Source organism: Amaranthus tricolor, chromosome 12 (assembly GCF_026212465.1).
Source record: "Amaranthus tricolor cultivar Red isolate AtriRed21 chromosome 12, ASM2621246v1, whole genome shotgun sequence".
Taxonomy (NCBI): domain Eukaryota; kingdom Viridiplantae; phylum Streptophyta; class Magnoliopsida; order Caryophyllales; family Amaranthaceae; genus Amaranthus; species Amaranthus tricolor.
Window position 1 is genome coordinate 10,051,929 of NC_080058.1, and position 21,091 is coordinate 10,073,019.

General features: G+C 35.1%; 3 protein-coding genes across 3 annotated transcripts; 2 read left to right on the plus strand and 1 right to left on the minus strand.

Annotated features, from left to right (window-relative positions):
- Positions 1-3,792: 3,792 nt before the first annotated feature.
- On the plus strand, positions 3,793-7,803 carry LOC130828170 (uncharacterized serine-rich protein C215.13). Its single transcript, XM_057694006.1, has 2 exons — positions 3,793-5,073; positions 7,434-7,803. Exon 1 carries the CDS (start codon positions 4,060-4,062, stop codon positions 5,062-5,064), a length of 1,005 nt encoding a protein of 334 aa, XP_057549989.1. The 5' UTR covers positions 3,793-4,059; the 3' UTR covers positions 5,065-5,073; positions 7,434-7,803.
- A 2,672-nt stretch (positions 7,804-10,475) lies between these two features.
- Positions 10,476-13,543, plus strand: LOC130828169 (pentatricopeptide repeat-containing protein At3g23020). Its single transcript, XM_057694005.1, has one exon. The coding sequence runs from the start codon at positions 10,714-10,716 to the stop codon at positions 13,321-13,323; it is 2,610 nt and encodes an 869-aa protein (XP_057549988.1). The 5' UTR covers positions 10,476-10,713; the 3' UTR covers positions 13,324-13,543.
- Positions 13,544-17,397: 3,854 nt separating this feature from the next.
- LOC130828171 (uncharacterized) lies at positions 17,398-18,511 on the minus strand. The gene is made up of 3 exons (XM_057694008.1): positions 18,326-18,511; positions 18,170-18,233; positions 17,398-18,072 (listed from the first exon to the last, which is right to left on the minus strand). The coding sequence occupies exons 2-3, from the start codon at positions 18,201-18,203 to the stop codon at positions 17,636-17,638; spliced, it is 471 nt and encodes a 156-aa protein (XP_057549991.1). The 5' UTR covers positions 18,204-18,233; positions 18,326-18,511; the 3' UTR covers positions 17,398-17,635.
- Between the last annotated feature and the right edge of the window lie 2,580 nt (positions 18,512-21,091).

Genomic DNA, 21,091 nt, shown 5'->3' on the forward strand with positions numbered 1-21,091 from the left:
GCAATGCTTTATTTTGAAATTACAGAATTAGTAACTACATTTGCTGTTTAGAAGACACAATGGTTGATGAGGAAATGGTCAAAGAGCAAGAAATTGTACATGAAAGAGATAAAGACTAATTAAAATGGAGATCTCATTACATTTTAATTTACTTTTAATTTTAAATTAACGCTATCGGTTACTCTATGTTATAAATTATCTGAACACCTTTGAAAGTTATTTTGGTGTAAAGTTGAAACTTTTAAAAAATAAAGCAAACTTGCAACTTTTAAAAGCGAACATTTTCCCATAATATTACCCCCAAAAACAATAATTCCCACTTTACGTATCATGAGAAAGTATTTCCCAACATACCGTCCACGTAGGATCAGTTTTTAATTTTTTTTTTTTTAATATAACCGCCACATGAAATGGCGGTTTTGTTTAAGAATCTGAACTAAAACGCTATATGAAATGGCGGTTTAGATGAATTTCCGTTTTTTTTTTTTTTAAAAAATTAATATGGAGCAAACCGCCACTTCAAGTGGCGGTTTTATGGCTGTACAAAATGCCAGTTTCTAATTTTCTTTCTTCACTTTACTTCATTTGCCATTTCAAGCTGCGGGTTGTTCTCTAAAAAAAATTTCTTCAATCCTCATTTACTTCATATTCACAATTCCTCTCATTCAACTAAATTAATCAACTACATTCTCATCTTCTCCTTCTTTACTTGTTCATTTTCATCATCATTTAAGGTATTAATATAAACCCTAATTTATTTCAATTTGCAAATTAAATATTTTGTTCATTATTGTTGTCATTTGAAGTTATAAATACATTGATTGCTTGTTACATTCTCTTGATTTCATGATTTGAGCTTACATTTTACACATTTGTAGTTGAATTTTATGATTTGGTTTCTATGCATATAAAGTGTTTGATGAAATGCCTCAATGAAAGTTTATTACTTTGTTGGGTTAGTTTAATGGTTTTAGTATATATATTCATGGTATTTTTAGCTTTATATTTGAATTGAAAGTTCTAATAAGTGTTCTAATACTTTAATATGAGAAATTCTTGTAATCACATTTACACTTACCTTAATAAGTGTTCTAACAGCGATCATGGCGATGCCGGGCCCAGTTGATCCATCAGTGCTTACGCTTCAGGCGACACACAGGAGCATAGCTGCGTGGGAGGGCTCCACTGTCCAATTGGTTACTCGTCAGCACTTCCAGGCGAGTACGTTACATTGGGAGGTGGATGACAAGGAATTAGAGGTAGTCGAACTAGCTGGATTCAGATACATTCACAGGTTGTTGGGCGGGGGCTTAGAACTCGATCGAGCTCTTATCACTGCATTGGTGGAGAGGTGGAGGCCGGAGACACATAAGTTCCACCTCACAGTTGGCGAGGCAACGATCACGTTGCAAGATGTGGCAGTTATCATGGGACTGCCCATTGAAGGACAAGCAGTGATTGGTCATGGAGAGGGAAATTAGCCATCAATAGTTCATGAGCTACTAGGGGTTTGGCCTGAAAACCCTCAAGACCCCACACAGCCGAAGATCATTGTTGGATCGTCATTGAAGCTGACTTGGCTCCGACAGCATTTTAGCGCGCTTGAAGATGACGCGGATGATGTGACGGTTGATAGACATCCACTTATTTGCTTTGACATCGTCGAGCTACATCTCCCGAATCGTGTCATGCGTAAATTCGGTTTGGAGCAGGTAATTCCGCAAGCCTGTGACACCCAACCTCAACTACATGCGATCGATCGGAGGACTGGGGACAAGAACTACCTCGTACGACATAGATCGCATGTAGATGCGTGGAATGACCGAGCATCTAGATTGGTTAGAGGAGATAACTTCACAGGTCAAAGCTCTGCTATGTACATGAGTTGGTACAGGCGTATCTCCATATTACGCCTAATGAACACCACATTTGCGCAGCTAGGATCACATTACCATCCGACATCTACGTTACTGGTACGTCTTCTTCAACACTCATAACAAATAGTAATAGTTTTAAGTGACTCTTTTAACAATATAATGATAACAAACAGGCTGAGCGCATCCGATCGGTGCTCATACAATGTAATGACATGATTCAAGGGGCCGCTACATCGCCAGTTGATGTGGGGTATCGGCTATGTTCTCAGACCTTAGGCTCCATTAACGCGTCGTTGACCGATGCATTGAGTCAGGCGGGTTATGAGTACCTCATACCGACTCCACCCGTCATTGGCGAGGTAGATGACACATTCCATACTCCTTCTCCAAGGAGTTCAGCCCACCGAGGTAGCTCTTCTGGAGGATCCAGTTCTCGGTCCACAAGAGGTCGCCAGCGTTCATCTACTCGAGGTCGGTCTTCCAGATCGCCATCGACATCCGCTACTATGTCGCCATTCGTTCCTCCAGCTTCCATCACCACTCCTCCTCCACATCCATCGCCTCCGCAAAGGATTATCACATATCAGCGTGCTAGTCAACGACGAGCTCCTGCTCTTAATGTCATTGCGGAGGTTGACGAGTTCACACCATCATCATCCACCGGTGCGCAAAACAAAAGGGGCCGGGGGTTGTAGTTTAACAAACTTTGTATATTCTTATATGACTTGAACTTCTTGTATGACTTTCCATAATTGTAATATATCTTTGCATTATTTTTATAATTAATTTTTTCAAATCAAACCGGTTCGTAATTGATTATTATGGAATAGATGGTATTGAACTAGTTTAATGCATGTTCCGTTCACTATTTTAAAATGAAAGAAAAAAAATTTCAGGCCACAAGCAAACCGCCACATGAAGTGGCGGTTTACCAGGGACCAAACCGCCACATGAGATGGCGGTTTGCCTTGACCATGTGGCGGTTTGGTGCTCAAGGCAAACCCCCATCTCAAGTGGCGGTTTTGTCTGAAAAATAAAAAAAAAAAAACAAATTTCCACGTGGACAGTATTGTGGGAAATACTTTCCCACATAATGCAAAGTGGGAATTATTTTTTTTTTCAGCCATAATATGGGAAAAGATTCTTTAAAAGCCAACGATCAAAAGTTTGTACCTTTAAGATTAATTTTTACCAATTAATTGTAGTAGTTTCATAGTACTCGATCTCTCTTCATTTACACCACTTTTCACTTTAATTTGTCGAATCGAATTTACATCCTTTCTTATTTTTGTAATGATCTCAATCTTTTTCTTTTAACTTCATTCATAAACTTATTCTCTCTGTCTCTCTCCAATTTAATCACTTATTTTTATCATCTACTTATTTATTATCTTAGTCCAATCAAATTCTCCTTTTTACTAAATTTCACATGTAATACGAAAAATGCAATATGAGAGAACCAAAGGGATTAACAACTTAAAACTCTTGATGCTGTTAGTAATTGTTAAAATATCATCTTCGTCACTCATACCTAGTGTATCCCGCTCATATGCAGTAATTTTTAGAATAGGATCGCAAAAATAAATAAAATATGGATAAATATCAATTTTAAGTGAATATTTAAAATTCAGCTATTTTTGTGTAAGACCGTCTCCCGGTGAGACGATCTCAAAACTAGAAGCTCATATGCTAATTATTATGTTAGTTGAGTTATTTAACTCATTTATGAAGAACGTCTTATAGTGAGATCGTCTCACATAAAAATATGTATTAAAAAGTTATTTAAAAATTATGGTTTAATGGGACATTATTTTAGGAAAAAAATTATGAGAAGCCACTCAAAGCACAAAATTCTTTTATCATTGTTCAATCATGGCCCATGTACTATACCATATTTACATGCAAAAAACTCATTAGCACATGTGTTTCCCCCTTTCCACCTCCTAAACTTTGGCCAAATTCACTCATTTCCCTATTTAAAAACACCCAAAAAAACTGGGTCCATTCCCCCATCTTCCTCCTCTCTCCTCATTCTTCACTGTAAAGTACAGAATCAAAAACTATAACAAACACAAACAACCAAAACTAAAACCAAAACCAAAAATTCCATTTACAAGCTCAAATACCCATCTGTTCTTCCTCATAAGAATCTCATCTTTCTTCCCCAAAAGCTCAGAAAAAGATGTTATCTGTAAAACTGGTAAGATCTCTGGTTCTGGGTGAAGCAATCATAAACAATCCATGTCTTCCCCATGATAATAATGATAATGTGGGTCATTCAAATTCATCTTCTCATGAAGAATATGATGCTGATGATGATGATAATACCCATCTTCAAATTCCTATTATAAACCCTAAAATCAAGAAAAAGAAGAAGATGCCATTGTTGTTGTTCACTAAAACAAAGGAATTGATTAGTGATACATTTAGGTTAGCTAAGATTGCAAGAGATATTGGGATGGATTTTTATCCTTCTCCTTCTCTTTCTCATCTTCTGTTTTCATGGCCATCATCATCATCATCGTCATCGTCATCGTCATCATTTCTACCATCTCCTCCATTTTCATCACCATCATCGAATAATCGACCATCAGTTTCATCGAATACAACAATGACAACAACAACAACATCGACATCGACCTCTTCAACGTTTTCATTATGGGGTGGTACAATTCCAAACGACGCCGTTCCGCTTCCTTTTCCTTCTCTATCTACTTCTTCGTCAATTTCTCTGCTTCGTTACTTTGTTTCTCTCTCTAAAGGACTTTTCAAGCTTGTTTTCGTGGAAATCGATGATTCTTCAAGGTTTAATAGTTATAATTATGATTGTTCGACGAATTTTGCGTTGGTTTCTAGGGTTTCAGGGAAAGTTGTTAATTCAATGGAGGAACTTTCTAGGGTTTTGGCAGGGAATGGTTGGGAGCTTTATAGGTCGTCGGAAAATAAGCAAATGGCAGTGGCATTGTCGTCACAGCCTTCTTCGTTGGTGTTTATGTTTAGGAAAAAGGATTCAAATCGAGTTCGAGTTAAAAAGATAATGATCAATGGAGGTGCTGGTGTAGGTGGAGAATGTAGAATTAGGGAGCTAAGGTTGCCTTCATTGGATTTTAAGAATGGTGTTCCTTTGAGGATTTTGCAGTACATTTTGCTCATGACTGATGATGTTTTCTACCTTGCAGAATTATAATATCATTTGGTATGTTTTTTTTAAAAAAAATATAATGCTTATTTTGCTGATTTGTGTTGTGAATGTATTTTATTTATGGATTGATGTGGAAGTATGAAATTGTCTATTTATATGTACTTTTAATGAAGACTTGAGGAACTCTCACATTGTTATGTTGGGAAATTCTACCAAAAGAAACATCCCTAGTTTTGGTTTAATTTGTGGAAAGTAAGGGATTAATGTTCATATTTAGGGTTCTTATTTTTAATTAGCATTTTTGTTTCTTTGGTAGTCTAAGACAACGTTGTGCCTGTTGCTCTTTCAGCGACTACTGGTTGCTTGGTTTTTACGGCCCGTTTGGTTAGTGTTACTAAATAGTGGTAATGGAAATGATTTATAATGTAAAATTTCATCAAAAAGTCTCATGTCATTTCCTATTGGGATGAAACTTTGATCACTAAAACATCTTTTTGTTTACAAATTTCCATTACCACCTAATATGACCTCTCCCATGGTAATGCATTAAAATGAATTTTTTGTGATGAAGAAAATGAGATGATTAAAGTTGGACAAGCATGGCCATTAAGGTAGCCAAGAGGTTTTTCAACCACAATTACACTAGTTTTTATTTTCGTTACCTCCGTTTATTATTACCTACTAAACGGCCGTTAGTGAGTTTTGTGGTTGTGCTTAGGCCTAAAGTGTAACTATCTAACTAGCTTCTAGCCAACTATGAAGGTTACAATTGAAGACAAGTATTTAACCTTAACGGTTGACCAGTCGGTTTGGTGTGTTTTGTAGTGTAGTATTGTAGTTGCGTTTGGACCTAAAGGGTAACTTTTTAGCTAGCTTCCAGCTAACTATGATGGTTACAATTGAAGACAAGTTTTTAACCTTAACGGTTGACTAGTCGGTTTGTTTGGTTTTTTGGTGTAGTACTGTGGTTGCGCTTAGACCGAAAGATTAACTTTTAAGCTAGTTTCTAGCCAACTATGAAGGTTACAATTGAAGACAAGTTTTTAACCTTAACGGTTGACTAGTCGGTTTGCGTGGTTTTGTGGTGTAATACTGTGGTTGTGCTTAGACCGAAAGATTAACTTTTAAGCTAGTTTCTAGTCAACTATGAAGGTTAAAATTGAAGAAAAGTTTTTAACCTCACGGAATACCAAGGATAAATTGGTGACTTTTGTTGATTGTAGGTTGAGGTTATGGTACCATTGGCATCTCTAGTTAATTTTGCGTGAATGTGGAAGTTTTTGAAGTTTTATGGATGGCATTTTGTTTAAAAGTATCAGTTTTACTGGTTAGGAATGCAAGTCCAAACATTCTTTTGGTTGTTTATAGCTTTTCCCTTTTTTCTATTTGCTAGTAAAATGCTGGTTGGTAGTCATGTATACGAACCTTGTGTAATTTACTGAATTAGAGTTAGTATTTCAAACTATATCGTGCCTAAATTCTGATTGGTATAAGCCAAATAGTGTCACAAAGAATGATCTGAACATGAATGTAACATGCCTTTGTCCTAAGGAAGGCGAAAATGATTCGACCAAGGGCAAATAAGGATTGTCTGGCCACCTTTTGTTCCTCATGATTGTCTACATCTGTTTGTAATAATCTTTGTTAATATTATTCTCCTGAATGTTTGTATTTTAGTAGTGGGGGGGTGTTGGGGGATGGGTAGCATGGGGACCAGCCAATTTGCTTCTCTGAATTAGCCTGTCTTTCTATAACATAAATGCTTAATCAGTTTTAAATTTCTAGGGCCAGTGATTTTTGTTGTCCCTTTTACTCATTGACCTTAAAATCATTTCACTCTTTCACTCATCGTTTAGTCTTGGTAATTCTTCATACGACATATTGGTTTGGGAATATAAACATGCCATTTTCAACGGTTAGATCGAATGATGACTGTTAACTTTTAGTTGTTCAATAGCGACGTATGAATTTTGTTTGAGCTTATAATTATTGTTTGTAATGTTGCTTTCTGCCATACTTTGTGGAACACTTCTAGCTCTGTACGTTATGTACCGTACCGCATCAGAATCTTATCTGCACTACCCTAAACTCTCCTAACATTGACAGCCGTCCCTCTAGATAGTTTCGTTCACATGTTAGGTTGGCTTTGTATGCTTCTGCACTTTTTGAAAGGTAAAAACGAAACTGGTTTCTGTCACCGCAGAACCCAGATTCATGCTGGGCATCTTTCGTCTCCACATCTCTGGGAAAGCCAATTGTTTTAGTATATATTTGCATTCTTTCCTCTTAAGGCGCATATATTTTATCCCTTTAAAAGGATTAAGCGTGCCACTTAAGTTTTATAGAAAACAGTCCGAGTTTGATAGTTGTTTGTATTGTCCTAAATAAAATGAGTTGAAACCAATTTTGTTCAGGGTGATGCCGTGTGAATCTCGATGTTGGTGACTTTCTTCAAAGAGACACACATGGATGCTGATGATGTGGAACAACTTTATGCTCAACCAGGACTGCGACAACTTTCTTAGCCTGTCAATGGTAGTCAGGATGAAGAATAACGACTAGGAAAGACGATGCTGGTGATCGAACGTTTTATCATGTGCAATGAGAAGCTTTAGAGCTAGTGATGACAATTGACAAAGTACAATTTTCACATACCTGTGAGATTAAATTGTTAATACAAGTAGAGATATTTGAATGTCTGTAATTTTCTGTGTGAACTGTAAAAGGATCCTTCTCGTAGTTGAGAGTAAATAAGAATGAATATCATGGATCACATTTAAGTCATGTCTCGTGCGTGCCACAGTATCATTCCATGCTCCTTAGCAGCATAGTTCTATGTATTTACTGCATGATCATGAATGTTTGAACTCTTGGCCTTCGGAACGCGTAGGGGTTAAAAACTAGAAATATAAATCAGGAGAATGCCTGTGGGCTGTGGTTAAAGAGATAAATACTGCTGCATCAAAAAGGTTGCTAATACTTGGTGTAACAGTGCACAAGAGATTTTTGTTGATGTTCGGAACCTCTTTGCTTTTTCAAGCTGTTGCTAGGAGATCAAAACAAGGACGGTTTTTCATTAAGGTTTTTTCTTTAAAAAAAATCATTTCTTAGTTGGATCCCAAAATATTTTTAAAATTATAAGCTTGTATTTGGTTAGGGTAAAAATTATTGTCTGAAATAGTGATTAACAAAATTGCTGTTCAGCAAAGTGATTTTAGGCTTTTAAGAAATTCGGCTTGTTTTTGGTTTGTTTAAAATTAGACCCGATAAAAGCTAATTCAATTTGCTAACTCGACATAAATTTAACCCGAAATAAGTGGATTTGGATTAAATTTTTTGACCCAATTAATTAAATATGTCGATCGAATCTGATCTATTTATTAAATAGGTTAAGTAAATGTCAAAATTTTAACTTAAAATTAACCCATATAATCTATTTGACTCATATCTCTATTATAGAAGTGCAAATATTAATTTGTATCTATCTCACCTTATACCTATCTTATACTCATCCCAACCTCCCTTCTAAAGATGGATATGGGTTGCATTTAAGTAGAATCTAGCCAAATTCAGTTCTAAACTCTATTTTTTGGTTGTACCTAGACCTGAAGTTGGATCCACAAGATTCGAAAAAGTAGGACCCTTACCCAGATCCATAAGATTCGAAAAAGTAGGACCCTTACCCAGATCCATAAGCTTAGGTTCAGGATTCAAGAGGGTAATGAGTTCTAATATGAGCTCAAAACTTTTTGTTTTTTTTGCATAAAAAATATGATAAAATATAAAATTCATATATGTAAATTCATTTGAAATTTATCAAATCACTTTTCGTTAATGAGACTTTTCTAATGTAGATGTAATCGTTAATTCATTTAGTCTTTCAAACATAAAAAAATATTAAATTCATCCTATTTTTTTGGAATAAAACACATATTGTAATAAAGGTTTATATATTTTTATTCTAATCTTGAGACTCTGCCACATCATATTTCCACTAATATTTATCCACTTTTTGTGATACAAACTTATAATTAATTCTCTCAAGTTTTACATTTTATCTAAAACTCTCGCTAATTTTACGCTTTATTTCAAAGAATAGTTAGTGAAAGTAGAAAATATTATGATAATGTCACATTATCAAGAGTCTTGAAGTGAGTCTTTGTTTGTCAAGACTCAATTGAAGACTAAGTTGAAGACTATATTTTCTTTTACATAGACATTAGTAGTTTTGGACAAATACTTACTAGACTTTATCTAAGTCTAGCTTTATTCTTACCCTAAATAATGTTCAAGTTATAAAGAATAATCAAGTTTCAAAATACACAACACAACAAACTAAAATATAAAATGATTAATCACATTTCAATAAACCAAATAAGTTCTAAAATGAGCAAAACAAAATTGGTGTATCAACAAAAAGATTATCAAGTCAATAAATGAAAATCATACACATACTAACTATTAAAATTATTATATATTCAGTAATTGATTAGTAACAAAAAGATTAGTTACTTTCACCAAAAGGACTTACTTTGACGAGAATTGTTCTTTACTTTATATTGAACACTGACTACAATAATGAAATTAAGATCAAATAATCAAGTTATATAATCAATTTATGAGATATGTCCTTTTTTATTTAAATTTAGGGTCTAAGTATCAAATTGGAATCTGTTCTAAATCTACAAATTAAAAAAGATATATATAAAGTAAGTAAAAGTATTGTATGAACTTAGAGGTATTTGGTAAAATAACTTATTGAGCAAATTTAGCTTTTTGGGCACAAATATATAATTAGCTTGTTAAATCACCTATGCTAGTGTTAGGTAAATAAAGCTAATAAAACAACTTACTATGAATCAATTATTTTTGAACAAGTTGCTCCTACCAGCATGTTTAAAGTTAGTTGGTCAAATTAGTTGACAAAATTTGTTAATCAAATCAAGCACTTCAATCAAGTAACATCTATTAGTTATCAGATATTTGCCAAATACCCTTTAAATCCACACGAAAAATAAGTGCAACTTTTCACTTAATGAGTAAAATCAAATAATTTAGAAATGAGGAAATATTAAGATTAATGCATATTGTTTTTGTATGACAAATTGATGGTACACCAGACTTCTTTTTGTTTATTTTCAAAAAATGCTTATAATAGACGAAATTTGACAAAAAATAGTTTATCAGATCGAATTTCAAATGTTATATTTATTGGGACGAACTTTAAACTTACTTCTCATTTAATATTTGACATGACTGTACACATAATTTTTTTCTGTTGTGATGGTACACGTGACACCCTTTTTTAACGTGGCTATACATATGATAACACATGTGTCTGCCACATTAGAAAGTGACATAATATTCGATCAGTGCTTATTAGATGAAAACTAAGTACAAGGTTATCTCAACGAAAACAATACTTGATCTTCGATCTAATAAATTATTTAAGCCAAATTCTAAGATATTTTTTATTTGTTTACTTTTAAGTCTTACGCTTTAGTCTATCAAAAGCAAATATTGAAAATTGAGGAGAGATATGCTATGTTCAAGCTTGACATTCTCCCCCGCGCCTTTCTTCTTTGTCTCTGTCTTCTCTCATTCCATTCCTGATGCACTGACCAACCCTTAAACTCCACCAATCTTGAATTCACCCTACAAACTAGAGCAAGAAATCTTGCTCAGTAAACAAATATGTTTAGCAAAGCTCAATGCTTTGATATTAGCTCTTTTTTCCAGTCCCCATGTCATTTACAACATACTTCCTTCACCATCAAATTTTCTGTTTCTCCACTTGAAACTTATGATTCTTCCAAAAAACTCAAAGATTCTAACTTTCCTGAAATACCCAATAAAGGTTTCAAGAAATTTAGAAGATTTGAGAAGCAGAATATAAACCCAAGTGTTGTAGTTGATACCAATAAACAAAGTAGTTTCAGTCAAAACCCACTTGGGTCTGTTATTGAATTCAATAAATTACAATCTGGGAAGAATTTGGATCAACATAGTAAAAATGGCGTGCTAGAATCAGAATCTGGGAGAAAAAATTTTCCTACAAAAAAGTTGCACACCAAGTGTTCGACGAAATGGGCCTCTTATGGTGGATGTATTCCTTCCATATTGCAGGCGTTAGAGAATACAACTGACTTAGACGAGGCTTTTCGACCATGGGAGGAGAGACTTAGCAACAAAGAGAGGAGTATAATTTTGAAGGAGCAATTGACTTGGGAGAGAGCTATGGAGATTTTTGAGTGGTTTAAGAAGAAGGGTTGTTATGAATTGAATGTGATTCATTATAATATCATGCTTAGGATTCTAGGAAAAGCAAAAAAATGGAGTGAAGTAGAAAAATTGTGGAATGAGATGAAGATGAGGAGGATTGCACCAATTAATTCTACTTATGGTACTCTTATTGATGTTTATAGCAAAGGTGGTCTTAGAGAGGAGGCTTTGATTTGGCTTAGAAGAATGAATAAACAAGGGATGGACCCTGATGAGGTTACTATGGGAATTGTTGTCCAAATGTACAAGAAAGCCGGTGAGTTTGGGAAAGCAGAAGAGTTCTTTAAAATGTGGTCTTCGGGCAAATCGATCAAAGGGAAGCATACACTTGACGTATATAGAGCTAGTGCCATGAAAGTGAATTCCAACACCCCACTTAGTTTGAGCTTGTATACATACAATACACTAATTGACACCTATGGGAAGTCTGGAAGAATTGAAGAAATGTCGCAAACTTTCGAAAAGATGCTAGAAGATGGAGTTATTCCTGATACGATAACCTTCAATACGATGATGCACATTTATGGCAGTATTGGCAGGCTAGATGAGGTCAGCAGATTGGTGCAAAAGATGGATGAGCTCAACCGTGCTTTTGATACAAGGACATATAACATTTTGATATCTTTGTATGCTAAGCGCGATGATATCCACCTTGCATTTAGTTATTTCACGAAGATGAAACAGGTGTGTCTTGAACCCGATCCTGTGAGCTATCGTACCCTTTTGTATGCTTTCTCTATAAGGCAAATGGTTTTCGAAGCAGAAATGCTTATTTCAGAAATGGATAAAAAGGGTCTTGAAATTGATGAATTTACGCAGTCTGCCTTGACTAGAATGTATATCGATGCTGGCATGCTTGAAGAGTCGTGGTCATGGTTTGAACGTTTCCACGACAAAGGCAATATGACCTCTGAATGCTATGCTGCGAACATTGATGCATATGGAGATCGTGGGTATGTCGATGAAGCTGAGAAAGTGTTTGTTTGTTGCCAAAAGAACAAAATAGGTGTATTGGAATTCAATGTGATGATCAAAGCTTACGGCATAGGCAAGAAGTACGATAAAGCATGCCAGTTGTTTGACAGTATGGAGAAACTCGGTGTTCTGCCAGATAGATGCAGCTATATCTCCCTCATACAATCACTCGCTGCGGCTGATTTGCCCCATGTTGCAAAGCCATATCTGTTTAAGATGCAGCAAGCCGATCTTGTGAATGATTGTGTTCCTTACTGCGCTCTGATTTCGAGCTTTGCAAAACTTGGTCAGTTGGAATCGGCCAAAAGCTTGTACAATGAGATGATTGGTTATAATGTGCAGCCTGATGTAGTTCTATATGGTGTGCTAATCAATACTTCAGCCGAGAATGGAAATGTTGCCGAAGCCATGCACTATATCGATGCTCTGAAAAACGCCGGTCTTTCATTGAACGATGTAATTTGCAACTCCCTGATCAAACTCTATACAAAAGTTGGATACTTGGAAGAAGCAGAAGACACTTACAGACTGCTTCAATCATTTGAGAAGGGTGCAGATGTATATTCTTCGAATTGTATTATCGATTTGTATAGCAAACGGTGTATGGTTAGGGAAGCCGAAGAGATTTTTGAAGATGTGCGGGTAAGAGGTGAAGCAAATGAGTTCTCGTACGCAATGATGTTGTGCATGTACAAGAGGACAGGCAGGCTAGAAGAAGCAATTAGGATTGCAGAAAAGATGCAGGAACTAAGACTTTTGACCGAGCTTTTGAGCTATAATAGTGTGCTTGGTCTTTTTGCTGTTGTTGGAAGATTAAATGAGGTCGTTTCCATTTTTAAGGAAATGGTTAGACTCGAGATAGAACTTGACGATTCGACTTTTAAGTCACTCGGGTTAGTTCTTGTGAAATCCGGGGTGCCCAAGAAGGCGGTTGCGAAATTAGAGGTAGTGAGAAAGAAGGATTATAGAAGTGGTCTGCAAGGATGGATGTCGGCCTTGACTTCTGTCATTTGCAAGGAAAATTATGGAGACTATGAAGGTGATTAAATTGTTTCGAGATCATCTCGAGATCCCTTCGTTTGTGTGCCCATCACCATTGCTGTAAAGAGCGGTGTATTTGTTGCCAATCAAGGGACTAAATTGATGTATTTTCTCTTTATTCCTGTTCTTTTTACAGAATGCATTGAAATGATTCAAAACTGTACTTGTAAGAGTCAAGATAAGGAATAAAATGTTGCAAAACGGGTAGATAGTTGTTCATTATCAATTCGAATCTTCTTTTTTTTCCGAGTCATCGAGTACAAGAAATTGTTTAGTTCAAAGGAAAGTAGTTTGCACTTTGCACGAATAGCATGGATTAGATGGAAATATGCGATCGAAGCTACTGCTCAGCTGAATAGTTTCCGGTTTACTGTGTAACACAGATGGAGGATGCAAGTGTACAGTAAGGGATGCGTGCACTTTAAATCATTAGGGTGAACGGGTGTTGAAGGTCCCTCCATATACATAGTTACCTAAAAGCTTCACATTCGCCGTCTAGGCGTCTACCCGCCACTAAACATTGGATTCATGTTACGTTGTGCAGCCATGGGCTGTGCCAGAGTGAGCCACAACATGTGCCGGGCAGATCATCCTGAGTCGTGCAGATCACCCTGAGTCGTGCACTCGTGCGGCAGGCTTCAACCCAAACAATGGGTTGGATACAACTCAATGTCGTGCTTAAAACAAAGCGAGTAGGAGAAGGACATGAATGGACTGGGCCTACTAAGCCCGGCACAATCTGTTTTGATTTTGAAAGAAAGTTGATATAATTAGTAATTAACATAACTAATGCTTTATATTCATAACAAAATGGATATATTATATATGAAGTGCAGTGAAGAAGTTTTTTCTGTAAGAAAAACTTGTATTTGTTTTTGAAAGTTCTTTAATCCTGCATGTTCGATGATACTATGTTTACAATAGAAACTATAAAAAAATTTTCAACAATCGCTGGTGTAATGTTTTTTACATTAAACAACACAAATTATTGTCTGAGACGGTATAGTGAGATGCGTACTATATATGGGTAAAATAATTCATCTAATATATATAATAATAATTATAATAATAATATGAACTCCTTGAATGAGGTCGTCTTACCGAGAGACAGCTCTCACAAGTCACAAGAGTACCTCAACAAACAATACCTGGAATGAGCAGCCTATTACCTACCAATGGTGGCTGGCTCATACATGAAATTCTGGTTGAAGTTTAAATTTATAGATGAAACGTAGTTATGATTATAAGTCTCTCGTATCCCAGATTTTCTGGAATGAACACTGATTATTGGTAGTCTAGTAAACAAAACTAGTAAAGGCTCGTTAAGAGCCCGTTTAAAGCTTGTTTTTAGCTCGCTCCATTTATATAAACAAAAGGCTAATAAATCAAATGGTTGAATTCGGGCTCGTCTCGTTGCATGTCTACACAAACTACAACGCAGTTTATTTTTTGATATTTTTACTTTTTCCCAAAATTGGTTACAATTGCGAGCTTTGTGTTGGCATGTCATATCTGTAGCTCATGTATCATGCCGTGCCAATCTCGCAAAACGGTGACCATGGCTGTGCCATGGCTCACCGCGCCGGTTGGCTAGTTGTACCGTGTTTATGTCGTAACTCGACCTGTGTCCATGTGTAGTCACACCACTAATGGTCAGTGAAATTGTCAAACCCACGCCTACTCATACAAGTATATCTTCAAAATCACCCTCACTATCCAATCAAGTACTCACATTTGCCTTAATCCCAACCTATATCCACCTTATATCCGCCCCTACTCATCTCGTACTCGCACTATACTTGTTGTATCCTAACCCCATCCTGTACCTGCTCATTACTCGTGCAAAGTGTATGCTTTCTATTTGAGAGTTGGGTTACGACGACATAGAAAAAGAATTTGAGTACACACCACTTATCCACTATCAATGATGAAAAATACTCACTCGATCTACATGAAATATATAACATCTCTTTTTATGTGTAATTTTGTAGTTGAAGAAATAAGTGGGTGGGATGAAGAGAAAGAAAACGTTTATACATTATCTAAACTCGAGTTTGACTAGGAAAGTTTTTGGTGATCGGGGTTTAGCAACCATATTTATGATCTTTGCATCACCACTCGGGATTATTTTCGCACAATGGTCTGCCAATTTCAAAATCAGTTTATGCTGCGACACACTCGCGCTTGAGCTACCTTTTCCTTGGGGGTAACCGATAAGATAGCTGGTAACATCAGACAATAACATGCTATTACACCACTGTCATTAAATAACCCTCACATATGTAAATTCCTTATACTTATTTGTGATAAATAAAGATATTATTTTTAATTGACTATTAATAATAAATAGGAAAAATTATCCTGAATAATCCTACCTATTGCTAATTTGCTGTGAATAATCCCTGCTATTGATTATTTTAAAATAATCCGACCTTTGATTTTTTTTGCTCACGGCAACCCATTCTACATTTTAATCGACTGTTGTAGCTACCTACCACCAAAGAAGAGTTGGGATAGACCAATAAAAAAACATAAAGAAGAAGAAGTGAGCGTAACGACTAGTAAGCAAAAAATATACAATAGTCGGTTAAAATGTGGCAAGGGGTATTATAAGCAAAAAAATATACAAAGGTTAGATTATTTAGAAATAATCAATACTTAGAATTATTCACAACAGATGGGCAACACGTCGAATTATTTAGGATAATTTTTGTTAATCATAAGGGATTTGACATAAATCATGCATTTGTTTTTCATGGCCAGGGCCACACATTTTAAGAAATCTAAAGTGACAACTGACAACGATAAACGTGAGTTAAAGGTGAACTAAAATAGTCGGCAGGTCATGTTCTGTGTAGTATTTGAATTAAGTAGCCGTCAGTGGTTAGGCTTCTAGTTCTCAACACACGGGAGTATGACAATCCCTGCACACTACTCAAATAATAAGAGCTATTTGGACTCGGGTACTGATGTCGGATACGTCTAAATAATCAATTTTACGCTTAAAAGTGTCTAAGTGTCATATCAATGTCGAGCAGTCCAAGCATTAAGGATCAGACACGGGTACGTGAAGTAAAATGTAGAGTCCGAGTAAGAATCGGGCTTTATATCAGTTAGAGCAAGTATGGACAAGACTTGGATGGAATTTCACCTAACTCTTCCTTTCCCAGCCTACCCTATAAAAAAAAAATAGTAAACTTCATTTCATTGTCTGTAGTTGGAGCAAGAAGGCCTCAACAATCCCTTAGCAAGATTATTTCCGACAAATATTACAAAAGTATGAACTAAACATTTCAATGGTTAACGACACTCGTTACGTTACAGTTAGATGCGGTTTTGAAATGTTATATGTACGCTACCTTACTCACAACTTTGTGATTAATTCAGTAGTTAACAAGCAAAACTCAATAACTTTGCTCATCCATAAGCTCTGTTCAAAGAATTCATACTCATGTAAGACGCTAGATAAATACATAAATCAAACTCGTCATCACCTTGGCTAATCGGACAAGTCAAGTGCGCATACCCTTATCGACACATTCCAGCATTTGATACATATACTTGAGCAAAATTAAGAGTTCATAACCTATATATCCTATTACATAGACAATCAAAATTCAGGCATCCAGCACATTGCAAGAGAACTATAGGCATACACTATACAACCATGATAGTCTAAAAGGCTTTAAACCATCACTTATAGACACACAAGATATATAGTTTATCCCATCATCTGTGTAATGGCAGGAAGTCAGTGCTTAGGCTTTTGATACTTGTGTTCATATAAGAACCTTGACACAAACTGCTGATAAATTTGTTATCGGGCAAGTGTTCATCTAAGAGCTAACTGCACACCAACCCGATAAGGTTCCATCCTAAACCAATTGGTTATAGGAGAGGAGTAGCCCATCAAATAGTTAACCTCTCCCTAATTTTTCGATGTGGGATCACACGTGGGGTTATTTTTCCGACAAATGCAACTTAACAAGTTGCACCAGGAAAAGAAACAAGTTGCACGTCCTTCATACAATTGTCTTGAGGGGATTAAGGATTTAACATTGCCGTTATATGCAATTAGAGTAATAAACTTCAACTTCCTATGGTTTCCAAAGTGAATACATAGAATACAACGTTTCACCATCCACAATCACTAAAACAAGCCATATTTAGACCCACTGTAGGACTATCATCTTATTTGATTCTCAAATTATATTAAAATCATAATCATACTACACTATAGCAAGTTCAAAGATCAATGCTTTCTTACTCATTAACATAGCCATTTCCATTTTCGCTTCCATATCCCATCATTGCTGTTTCATTCGATATCGAAACCCTTTTCTTGAAGCTCAGCAATAACTTCATTCCTCATCCTAATCCACAGCTTATTAGCCTCCTGCTCAAACTTCTTATCCTGCAATACCTTCTGATAATTATATGAATCCTTATCAACTTCAATCATTCCTTTAGGACCAATGGTAGTACCAATCATCCCTCCTTTCGCCACGAAATCTTCCATAGCTTCTTTATCACCCGGGTATGGAAATTCTCGCCTTTCGTAAAGATGAGCCAATTCTTTCTCCTCCTTAGGACGAGGTTTCAATGTCCACCACCCAAGTGGGGATGTCTCATTGTAAACCCAAGCAGCTCCAATTAATGCATAAGTACATAGTAATGCTTTACCCACTTGCTTCCAAAAGTACCTATCTTCTTTGCCTAATCCCACTTTTCTTAAGACTTTTTGCCATTGAATACCTATAAGAATAGATCATTACAAGAAGAATCAGTAAATGGTATAGTTTGTCACTCAAACATTTTATCGAACAGCTGATGGGCATAAAGAAATATAAACCTGTTTGCGCATCTGGAAATCGCCTACGCACCATTGTTATTGTTTGTATCTCAATTCTTCAATACTACATAAAAGCAACAACAAGTTTTGCCCAATTTAAATTCATCTTCATCAAGATCAAAAACAAATCTGAAAACAGATAAAATGAAAGAATACCTGTAAGAGGCGCCAAAATTAAAACCTTAAAACAGACAAAAAAAAAAAAAATGAGATTGCTACATTGTACTCTTCATCTCTCTCGGTTACTATTTAAATTTTACAAGTTTTTTAATCTTTATCTTTGACATTTTTTTGGACAAAAATAATTTCATTAATCTAATTCTTATACTAAAAAGATAAAAAGGTTATAATAAGAGGAGGGGTATAATTAATATGAAAAAATAAGTAATTTTAGAGTAAAAAATATAGATATTTAAATCTTACACTTTCCTATTTCAAATTAGTTGCAACATTAGATGAAATAAGACTATTTATTCATCACTCTTAATTTATGATTAGTTTTTTATTTATAGGTTAAAACATAGTCAAGTGAGATCTTGTTTAATTCGTCTCATTTAAAAGATTATTGATATCAAATTTATAAAATTTTTTATTATACATAATTAGAGATATTAAAAATTAAATTAGTGTATTGAACTGTGTAAAAAAGCAAATGTTAGAAGTGAATTGAAACAGAAAAAGTACTAAAATAATTACATATCTACGTTTTTTTTACTCTAAAAGTTGCTCATTCTTTCATATTGATAATATCCCTCTTCTCATTATAACCATTTTCTTTTACTAAAGCCTTTTGCTCATTTTTATGATTTTAAACTATAATAATCATTAATTATTTCAATTAATCAATACTCTTAATGTAATCTTCTCCCTTATTATTACTTGCCTTACATTTTTATTTTTCAAATGATAGCAACAACATCTAAGCATTAATCTAAAAAGATAAAATCGGCTACATGAACCAATTTATCAAATTCAATGGTCGACAAAATATTAGAATTACTATATTGTTATGCTTGTATATCTATTTGTGTATTTAACCCCTCGTATAAACTACTATTATGACTGAAATGAAAGCCTCTACGAGGTTCAACAAAGAAAAACAAAATGAAAAATATAAGTAAATATGAACACAAGTGTTTATTGAAGTATCTTGGATACCTCCCCCTCAAATGTTTATTATAAATAATTCAACAATACAAGTATAATAAACCTCCCTTATCTTGAGAACAATCCTCTCAAGATCACAGTATACTAGAGCAAAGTAAGAACACTCTAAAGTATCTAACAATGCACTAGACTACTCTCAACATGTGTGTTTGTTGTGATCTTTTCTCTATGAATGATACTTCCTTTTATAAATGAAGGTGAGTATCATTCTTAGAGTCACACATTTATATCACCATAAAGCACAATTAACACCTCAATTAACACCCACAATAAATATTACATTCAACATGGCAATAAACACAAGATTAACCAAGGGATAATGCACACAATCAATGCTCAAAACAGTAAGAAAAATGCCGGTTGGACTACTCCTGGCAGCCTGCTCGAACGAGTCATGAGATGCTCAAACGAGCAGGGCCAACTTGCTGCAATTTGATGCTTACTAACTTGCTGCTCGAACGAGCCACTTTGGTCCTCGAACAAGCAGCCCCTATTGCACACTACTGTCTTGATTTCTCATGTTGCCTCGATTGAGCACTTTGCTCCCCATGTCTTGACTCGTTCAAGGCATGGTTCCTCATTTCATTGAAGCCTCACACGCTCCATGTTAATCACTTCATTGATCATTCCAAACCTTAAATCCACGCACACTCGACACATCCTCGTCACTCTCCTCCAATGTGCATGACAAAGCATGTTCGATAATATGATTAAATGTTAACGTCATTTACATGAGTATTAGTACTTGCTTTAACAATGACCTATTTAGTTACCAAAATTGATACAACCATAAAGCTAGCATTAAAGAGATAGTCTTCCATGAACACAATAATAGGGAAAAGTAATGCAATGTCATCCTGGTTGTTTAACCTAAATTAACTACCAACAGTATGGTTAGTTGTATTGTTTTGGATAAGGATGACTTCTAGTTCTTTGACAAATTTTCCTTATTACGAATTGCCACTAACAAGGCACGAACCACAAACCCCATTTAACATCAAATCTTGTCTTACCATTAAATCTCAATATTTTATTAATAATAATCTAACTTTTGTACTACTACTCCTCACCCAAAACTTTAGTCTAAAAATTATGCAATAGTTAAAGAATAAAACAAAAATAAATGGCCGGACAGTAAAAGTGAGTGATTAGAATAAAGAAAAAAAATAAATTTGTAAATAAAATAGAAAAATAAAAATGAATTCATTGTCAAAAAAAAAGATGTCGTGCGAAGGGGAATCACTAAGATTGGTACTAGCCAGACCCCCTAATTTTTATTAACTCGCCTATGCTAGGTATAGTCAGACCCCCCAACATCTAAGGTCAAACCCCAAACCTCTTAACCAGTCCATCACCAATTCAAGTGATGAAACACAAAAGGAAGAGAAGGCTTCATATTATGACATTGTTTCAATATTATGACATTATGTTGTTAGCACAATATCCAATCACGTATGCAAGTAGTTTGGAAGATTATAAACTAGTTAGTTTAATAGTATTAATTAAAACATTGAATGTTTCAATCTATACTTCTACATAGTAGGGTTGAATTATTTTCTAGAATCAAAATTATAAACTTTTACTACTATCTTTCATTTTTTTAATAGCTATACTTTTCTAAAAAAGCTCTCATATAAAATGATAGGTATAGCTAATAAAAAAAGGAGTAATATTGCTTGCAATTCAGAGCAAATGTCTTATTTTGAATTTGCTTAAATATTGAGGTAAGAAGGGATCCACATAAAAAGATATCTA

Excerpts from the sequence above, each read along its gene's own strand:
- LOC130828170 (XM_057694006.1), top strand. The coding sequence starts at position 4,060 with ATGTTATCTGTAAAACTGGTAAGATCTCTGGTTCTGGGTGAAGCAATC.
- LOC130828169 (XM_057694005.1), top strand. The coding sequence starts at position 10,714 with ATGTTTAGCAAAGCTCAATGCTTTGATATTAGCTCTTTTTTCCAGTCC.
- LOC130828171 (XM_057694008.1), bottom strand. The coding sequence starts at position 18,203 with ATGGTGCGTAGGCGATTTCCAGATGCGCAAACAG. Across the intron at positions 18,073-18,169 it reads ATTTCCAGATGCGCAAACAG|GTATTCAATGGCAAAAAGTC; the intron begins GTTTATATTTCT and ends CTATTCTTATAG.